This window comes from Metopolophium dirhodum, chromosome 8 (genome assembly GCF_019925205.1).
Source record: "Metopolophium dirhodum isolate CAU chromosome 8, ASM1992520v1, whole genome shotgun sequence".
Lineage (NCBI taxonomy): Eukaryota > Metazoa > Arthropoda > Insecta > Hemiptera > Aphididae > Metopolophium > Metopolophium dirhodum.
Genome location: NC_083567.1, coordinates 14,366,820 through 14,376,942, shown reverse-complemented (window position 1 = coordinate 14,376,942; position 10,123 = coordinate 14,366,820). Strand labels below are relative to the sequence as shown.

General features: G+C 30.5%; 1 protein-coding gene across 2 annotated transcripts; it reads left to right on the top strand.

Moving 5' to 3' along the window:
- The first annotated feature begins 2,864 nt into the window (after positions 1-2,864).
- LOC132950403 (acetylcholine receptor subunit alpha-like) lies at positions 2,865-7,307 on the top strand. 2 transcript variants are annotated; one of them, XM_061021839.1, is made up of 9 exons: positions 2,865-3,007; positions 4,035-4,183; positions 4,286-4,330; positions 4,485-4,594; positions 5,268-5,475; positions 5,555-5,723; positions 6,031-6,186; positions 6,335-6,489; positions 6,657-7,307. In XM_061021839.1, the coding sequence occupies exons 1-9, from the start codon at positions 2,941-2,943 to the stop codon at positions 6,816-6,818; spliced, it is 1,221 nt and encodes a 406-aa protein (XP_060877822.1). In that variant the 5' UTR covers positions 2,865-2,940; the 3' UTR covers positions 6,819-7,307. The 2 variants fall into 2 exon arrangements, with proteins under 2 accessions (XP_060877822.1, XP_060877823.1); XM_061021840.1 differs by having other exon boundaries at positions 6,335-6,583; positions 6,657-6,795.
- Positions 7,308-10,123: the final 2,816 nt, after the last annotated feature.

Here is a 10,123-nt window from a genome sequence, read left to right as displayed (position 1 = left end):
TTGTACTTGGATAAATTAAAAAAACTTAAAAAAAAAAATACAAAATTATTTGGATGATGCTGAGTAAAAAATTATGTATGAAAACGACAGCCATGTAATATTTTATTAGACCAAAAAGTAATTATAGCATCATGTAAACTTACCTCAAAACCTACAATACATATTTTTGGATGGATTGTACTTAGTAACTTTGATTAAATAATATCAACTAGACCTTTTAGAACTTTTTAGTGCATAATTAGCGAAATTACAATATTATATTATACATCAATGGTCGTTTTACTACTAAACAAAATAAATTTTATCATCATCAAATATATAATTAAATAATTTTTATAGTGAAGCTAGCCGTTGAGCAACTTTTACAGTTAATTAAAATATAACATTTTTGGTACCTACCTCAATATCGTACGGCGCAATTATTGATGTACAACCTTTTTGAATTCCATTATGTTTTTTTTTTTTTTACCTATAATTTCTGACATAATTTATGTAAACCTGAATAAATAATCAACGAATTGGTAAAAAATAAATAAATAAATTCAGTTTTGTATATAATTTAATTAGTTTAGTGTACAATACTTGAAATAAAGTTTATTAAATGTGTACCTATGTGCGGTTTTATTATGATCCATATGTAAATTATTTAACTACATCACTTTGAATAAGGAGGACTTGAGATTCACTAAGGATTATTTTTTCATGCACTAATGAACTTTTTATTTTTTGCACAGTGATAAATGTCTATTATTAAAACACCCATTTTTATCCATAATATAGTTTAGGTTTATATCCATTGATCCCCCTAACGAATGTTATTTAATTATTTATTATATACGCCACATACATTAAAAGTAACCGAGCTTAAGAAGAATTGGTTTAATATTTTTGGTTTTCAATAAAAGTCTGAATAATATATGTTTAAAGGTACCTATCTACTCTATCTAAATAAAATTAAACTTGATTAAAGATTATTTATAAATAAATGATCAATATTCCTCGACATTTCTTCCGACGTTATTCAGGGTCACTATACGAGTATTCACCCTATGAACTTTGAATGATTGTGAATATATGAGATAATTAGTATGGCTACAATGCTACATAGTATATTATATTGACTATAATAATATTATTAACAGTTAATACTTTCGAGTTATTCTGATAGTATTTGTAAAACAAATTGTATATATTATATTTAATTAATGTTTAACTACCACTTAAGATCTGGTCACAATCAGAGATGTAAAAAAAAATTGCAATCATTTCAACTTTCAAGTATAATTAGGTAGGTACTTATATACCTACGTTTGATATTGTGTAAATATCAATGATTCGCAACTTATTAATTACCAAACGTAAATATCTTTATCGAACTTCTAATAAAACTTTCCACGTACGTTTTTTCGATATGTTTTTTAATGTCTGCTTTAAGAATGCAAAATAAACCTTGTATTAAATTTTCAGCATTTTGACTTAAAAATAAAACTAAGCGATTTTGAATCGATACTTCGTAAATATTCCTGGTTTTTTGAACTCCCAAAGTACCAACTAAATCCAATTTGCTACCAGAAAACAGCTTCAAAATTGAAGATTGGAACATTTTTACTGCTCAAAAAGTTAATATGACCAATGAAGATACAAAAAATACACACACACACACATCATTGTAATGGTGCTCTGTAATGAGTTCCGGTCATTTTATAATTTTTTCAATAATGTTCCAATATTATGTAGATGGTATTCTTTTTTTACCGACATTTAAATTATATGAATAGATATGATTTTTTATAAATTAATTAGTGCTTAATTGAAAAACATTGTATAAGTGATATATGATAATAATTATCTTTCGAGGTTATTACATATCGTACGCAAAATTGTCTAGTTGCATCCATGAAATGGTGGTTATAACAAATTGAAACAACAACACAATGTTTAGAAATGAAGAAATTTGTTTATTATATTATTGGATTCATAATCAAATTTTACAGTCCATCCAGTAAACATCCAAATACAGATTAAAAATAATTAAGAGACGATGTCAAATTCGTCTCATTCGGACAGGGACGGTGTGCAAGGGGAATTAATGTAAAACGGATAGTATAATTATCGCTACGAAACCTCATGTCTCGCCGTTTATATTTCTGTATAATTTCGTCATTAATTCAGTCATCAACCACGTTGTCGTGCCATTGACCTAGGATCTTTGCAAACTTGTTACCGTGGTTGGTTTTCGTTTTACGGTTTGCTTATTTCTGTGTTCCAACCCACGACCTAAAGACTCGCGCCTACAGCCACTGTATAATGTTTTGTTATGCCATAATTACGATTCCGAAATCGATCAGAGTTTGAATTATCTTGATATTAATTAATTTCGCCAACAATGACGAGCGGTACACGTGGTTTTCGACTCAAAGTTAGGTAAGTACCTATACAGTTTTCCATGCACTTTCGACGAGTTGTAATGCAATCAATCGTGAGGTTAAATACAAGTTGTTGGTACCGCAGGTCCTATCGCGCAGGTCAACAAAAATGGGACATATCTACGTACATTATCATATTATTATAGACATATATTGTTAGCTGGACCGGCACAAAATATATTATATTGTGTATAACAGACGCACCACATTATACTAATCTGACCCAATGATACGCGTGTCTGAATGACTAATAAAACCGAAAAGTGCATACAAAAACTTTTACGACGATTGGGTTTAATTGAAATATATTATATTATATTTATATAGGTACAATAGGTATGATGATATGAATATCCTGTGTTCGAATTTAATAATTTAGATTTATGTACAAAACAACTATAGACTTATAAACCTGAACGCTGTACCGCATTTCGAAATCATTTTGCATTCGACTGCGGTCCGCGAATATTATTTTCCTTAGTGGTTTCCAGTGTCGATATCGCCACCGGACACGATGGACGGTCCACTGACAGGATTGTTCCTGATAATTTTAACCACATACTGTGCGACCGGCGACACAAGTAAATCAACAAAAAATATAAATAATTTTAATGTATTGCACTGTGTTATATATTATGTGAACGAACGGAAAACTAGGAAAATACAGCACGCGACCGATGAATTAAATGTACCCGAGTGGTGTGGTGCGATTTGGTATGTTCGGCCAGTACGTCGGCCTCAGCTCTGTCCGCGGTCCTTTGGCTGAAGTCGAAAACCTGCCATAATATTCATACCCGTGACTAAGTATTATGCTCTGTACGGCGAGAGAATACGACGTAACCGACGAAAATCGGTTCCATCCCCACGCGACACACCCTGCAGTGGAACCTATCTCGATGGCAGGGTGTCATGTGCAGGGGATGTGCAGGATTGGCATTTTCTCTCGCTGGATAGAGTAAACCCGCCGAAGGTTATTAAAATACGTCTTTCAGACGGACGCTTTTTATCTGGGAAAATATTTAACGTCCGTCGTCCAAGCACGGCCTATTGTGATTTACCGGGGTTGTATTATGCTCTATCCGCTGTTGGAAAAATGTTGTCAAATAATAATAATATTATGTAAAGGAATTATTTTTGTTAAAAATTACTTTTTTCAATTTGTCCGAAAAAATCGGAACAATATTAATCCATTACAACATTAGATTATCATCAGGCGTTTTTATTATTATCTTCTTTTAAAATAAAATAATAAAAATTGACACATTTTCCAAATTTCAGGCTGTTTAACATTAGAAGACGGAAAAATATTAAATAGGTAATTATTTAGCGAAATTGTACCCCGAATTGAGTATAGCATTCAATACAAGAAGGTTAGAAGCCTGGAACAGACTATAGACCGAAAATTAGATTATTAACAATCACTAACTAATCTTAACTTAAAGAATATATTTTGTACAAGAGAATGAAATATTGCTGTTATTATTCACATTACAAGTTTAAAATTAAAATAATGTTTAAAAACTTTTTGTGGACGTTATACGTAAATAACGTAATTAAATATAATACAATATTTCAATAGTCGATGCTCTCATAAAATTCGATCAACAGGTAATTCAAAACTACCAGACGAAAACATCACAGCTGGACACGAGCTGAGAAAACAACTGTTGAAAAATTACGACAAAATAGTGGTGCCCGCTACAAGCAAAAAACCCGTTCATATGAAAGTTAACGCTGTATTTAACAGCGTGGAAATGGTTAAGTTCATACTATAGTGCATATTATATACACTATACAGTTATACTCTCGCATAACTTCAACTAACTAATACAATCTTGATTTCTGTTGAAATTTCACAGAGTTACGAAACGTCTCATATGATCATTTACGCCAACTTAAAAGTGGTAAGTATAGGTACCTATGCGGGATATAGGTATTATGTTATAATTTGATACGTATTATGAAGCTAATCGCTATAAAATATAAATCATATTATTATGTTCATCATCCCGAAACTACGATGTATAATCGGTGTAAGTAATGCACTCTGTTCCGCAGGCGTGGATTGACGATCGACTGACATGGGACCCGAACGATTACGATAAAATCAATTTCATAGCTGTTGAGCACAACGAAATTTGGCATCCAGACATCATGGCCTACAACAAGTATGTCCAAATGTCCAATAATCGGCTCGAATTTTAAAGCACTAAAAATTCAAGCCGTTTATTTGACATTTGGACATAATACATGGTGAACTATGTCTTACGTCACACATAAATTTACTTAGCATATACGAACATTTGTCACTCAAATATTAGAAAATTATGCTAAAATCCAGTTAGCATTTCTAACGAATAATAGAATCACGAATTCCTGTGAAAAAAAATTATATTTTACAAATTCAATATTTAAAATATAAATAACCTTTTTCATTTTGAAACATTTTATACAAACATCCGTTGGTTGTAAAATGTAATAACGCGATAAACGACACGGAAAAGCAAAATAATTTACGCATACAATATACGTATTGTATACACTGGAAAACCGCGTCGAACAAGTAAACGTTTTACAAGTTACAACGGTATACATAGGTGCCTATTTAAAAAAAAATATTTATCATGCCAACTGACTTTAATGTTTGTTATAATACTTATACATATTATAATACATATTATATTGAACAAAAATATGCATAGATTCCATGAAATATCGTAAGACTATAATATTATATCCGACAATAACCCGCGCAATACCCATATCTACACGGTGGCGGGATAAGACCTGCGGCATGCATTTTCGTTCACATCTTATTATTATATTATACTATCGTTCCAGCATTGAGGCCAACACCGTAGTGCACGGAAACACACAGAGCATCGTGTTCAACACCGGAGACGTCTTGTGGGTGCAACCCGTGCAGTACAGGATATACTGCCAAGCCGACATGACCCATTGGCCGTACGACAAGCAGACCGGACTGTTGATTGTCGGGTCGTGGGTGTACAGCACGAACGCGATAAACATAACGGACGCGGCGCACGAGGTCTTTCGCAAAAAGTTTTTGTACAAAAACAAATCGAAAATTCTGATTTATTGTTTTTGTTTTTTTTTTTAAATTTTAGATCTCCCTCACCCCTCACACGGAATGGCAGATATTACGAATTTCCAGCGATAAAATAACGAAATTCTATTCGTGTTGCCCGAACGAACCGTACGTCAGCGTCGAGTACAACATTACCATCAATCGCAAGTCCAACCAATATCATCCGGTGGTTTTCGTACCGGCCTTATGCAAGTGTATTTTTTTCTCATAAAAACCATCGATTTCGACTCCTGCGCCGTGACAATATTTTAATAATATTTAGCGGTTGTTACCGAATGAGTAAACGATTGGCGAAACATGTAAATATATTATTGTCCTATTCGATACATGGACGTGCATGTCCATCGCCTATATATTTTTGTTACCTCAAATGTGAATATTATATGAGATATAATATATAGTGCATAAACAGGAAGTCAGAAACCTACCTGCGTACTCTTTGATTAGGATGTACCCACATTATTATTATTAATTTTTTTTCTCGCACACACACAGGTACAGCACTGTTGAATTTACTGGTGTTTGGACTTTCGCTAGATGACTGCAGATACAAACTTACAATAAGTCTATTCGACGCATTGATTGTTGTCGTCATTCTACAGGTGCTGTACTCGAAAATACCTTTGATACTATCCACAGTTCCATTAATTGGTTCGTATAATGTCAACGTCGTATAATTTTGTTAACGTTTGGTAATATTCTAACGCAAACGACATATGATTGTAATAAATTATTAGTCTAAGAATAAGTTTGGTATATAATAGTAAAAAACTTGTCTCATTGTTCTTAACGGTTATAGCTTTATACTACACGTACAGCCTGGGACTGATAGTTTTGACGGCTATAATATCAGTGGTGATAAAAAATATGACAATAACACGGAAACCACTTTCAAAACCCATTTCAAACATCGTTGAATCCAAATTTATAGAATTCCTAGCAATGGGAGTGGACGTAAGACCTGCTAATATGATTACTACAAGCATATATTATGGACCATAATAATGTTAATGTTAAACTATATAAATTTATATAATATGTGACATGTGTGCGTGTGTGTACAGTGTACCTACATGATTATGACTGATCAAATTAAAATAAATTTTGTTTAATGTTCACAGGGACCATCGTCGAGCAACCAAACTCTAAACGAAGACAAAGAAATAGATTTACAATATATAGAGTATAACAAAAGACAGACATTCGCTAAAATAATCGATAAAATATGTTTTATTATATTTTCAATTATTTATGTTATTCTTCTATCACGCTTTGTATTTTAGTTGATGGAAATAATATGATATTTTTAAGTTATTTATCATTTACAATATCATATAATTTGGATTAATTAATGTACAATAATATTTAATTATTAAAATTTGGCATCGTATTTATGTTATTCTTCTATCACGCTTTGTATTTTAGTTGATGGAAATAATATGATATTTTTAAGTTATTTATCATTTACAATATCATATAATTTGGATTAATTAATGTACAATAATATTTAATTATTAAAATTTGGCATCGTATTTATGTGCTTGCAAATGTATACTCCAGCTGTTCTAGCAGTGGAAGTTCCCAGATATATTATCTAGAAATTCATTTTTATTTTTAGACGAATTATAATTATATTTTTAAATCAAATCACATTATGATTGTATCAAATAATAACAATTAGCAATTTGTCAATGCAACGTCTTAAAAACAGGGCTTGTATTTGAAAAAAATTTCTTTTTTCGTTATTTAGCATTAAAATGTTGTACCTACAACTTTTGTGTTTATCTTTATTTTGAATTAAAACGTTGTACAACGTTTGTGTTTATAGTTTTGAAGGGAAACTTGTGTACGGAGGCCAACGCGTGCACAACGCCAAAAAATGTGTAACAAAATTATGCTCACGACACGAAATTTCCATGACAAAAATAAATAAATAAAATATAAATCATATAAATCATATAAATTCCATTATTATCATTATTATTTTTACCTATTAAGATATTCAACAATTATTGTGGAATAGTGAGACGGAGCGTCGTTTCAATATATATATACTGTAAGTCAACTAAATTCATAATAATTATGTAATAATATAATGTAAGTATATAATTTTTACATCCAAATTTAACAAAAACGTGTTATTTAGGAAATCTCGAAAGGTTGTTTTTTTAATAATTTAATATTAAACCAAGTTGTGGATATTTTATAACTATATTTTATCTGTTACTATGCTTCCAAATTAAAATATCAATAATACCTTTGGGGTGCCCTAGATAATATTTGTACATTTAAATTTAATAATAGGTCAAATTAAAAATTACAGAGTAAAACAGAAATATAACATCTTCAACTAAAGTATCTACTGCGCAATATACGTTATTTGATGTCGGGTCATGAGGGTCAAATGTTAAGTTGATATTTACTACTAATAAGATACCAATAATATCAAAAACACAACAATATGATATTTAATTATCTAGTTATTTTCGGAATACGAAATATAGTGCTTCGATAGATTTTTCACTAAGATAATAATAATAAAAAAAATAATTTCACAAACCAATATAAATGGAAAATATACATTTAATTTTTATGATACAGATATCGTTCTGTTTCTGCCGTTCATCGTTTAGTGTTTTAATTAGGTTTAAAAACATTAATCGCTGTTTTTATTTGTAACGTAGATAGGTATAACGTTCTTATAACGATTGCAAGCTATGCAGTTAGGAATAATTCAAATAGTTGGTGTAGATAGGTACTGCCATACTGGTGTACACTGAATGTATATCGTAGCCTATGATTTTAATTAATATCTATATTTAAAATCACCAAACATATTGTTGAAGCATAAGTGTATAACCTCAGTAAACTAACATTACTATATTTAATCAATATCTAAACATCCAGTAAATAATACATAGGTCCCTTCACCTACAATAATCCATTCCTCGACTCCCAACTTTAAGACCATCTGACATTCTATCATCCCGTGACTACGTGAGATATCGTTTTCTAAACACCAATTACATTACAGTATTAAGTAACTTGGATTTTATAACTCCGGATTAATATAAAAAAACTAGCTGATCCCGTGCACTTCGTTACCTGTTAAATGTACAAACTTTTATATGACTCAAACTTTGTTCAATGCGTTATTTAATATTCGGTGTATGATGTTCTAATTTTATCTTAACTTTTCTATTGCCGGAATAAAAATTCTGATTCACATCAGTACATTATCAGGTAGGCAATCTACCTGTGGTAGATCACGGACCCCATGCTGGTTGTATGTAAGTGTATGAATTAACTCAAAGTATCAGAGTCATACCAAGTTTGTCGTTTTTACTTGGTATAACTTTAATAAAAAAAGTAAAAAGTAAAAAAGTAAATTTAACCTTTTTTAAAAAGTGTTATGTAAAAAATTAACTCTTTAAAAAAATTAAACCTTTTTAAAAAAAAATCCATTAAATAATTTAACCTTTGTCAAAATAACCCTTTTCAGAAACAGTAAAAACTTGACCCTTTTTTAAAATAAATACTTTTTAACTAATTTTTATTTAAGCATTTTTAAATAACCCTTTTCCCAAATTTTTCTAAATATGTACCCCTTTTTAAAAAGTTAAGTTAATAAAAACCAAATTAAATCCTTTTTAAATTAGTCTATCTTCTTCGCAGAGGTCTAATCTTCACACAAACATTAATTTATATTTATATATAATTTAATCCTAGTTGCATTACGGCTTTGTCGTGAAGTATTTGATCGTCATGGTCGTGGCACGGTATTGTTAATGAGAATATCGGCACAATAAAACAAATTCGTACGTAGAAAATGCGTGATTGTGTAATTATAATACATTTATTTTATTTTGTTTTTTGTTTATTTAAATGACTGCTATTGATTACAAAAATTCTTATAATTATTATTATTATTATTATTATTTATATATATAAAAGACTAGATGCTCCTGCGCACTTGGTGGCCCATAAAAAATGACAACTCTCAAAAAAATTGTGATTTTTCAACTCCTTTTTGGTGTAACTCACTGCAGTAAGTGCATATCAGCCACTCTGGTAGGCAATGTGCGAACATTCGATTTGATGCATCCCCTTGTACCTGATTTGCCCGATTAACCAATGGGGCAACCAATAATAAATAAATACTTTATCTATTAATTATTTCTTCTATAACCAATAGCGACCATTTATATAAACAAACATTTCCACCGTAAATCTCAAAATCCCTGTTTGAGCATTTCCCCAGGCTTCTATTAATTTGTCGTAGCGTGGTGTTATATAGCGTATAGCCTTCCTCAATAAATGGACTTTCCAACAAAAAAAATAATTTTTTAATTCGAACCAGTAGCTCCTGAGATTAGCGCGTTCAAACAAACAAACAAATAAACTCTACAGCTTTATATATTAGTAAAGATGTACTCTCCAAACCTCATTTGCATATTTTAAGCTATGATTTGAAGTTAAAAGTACCTTTATAAAATATGTTTTGTCTAAAAATAATTAATAATTGCATTCAGTATAACCAATAATAAGCATAATTTATATAATTGTCCAGTAAATTAGTAAAACCACA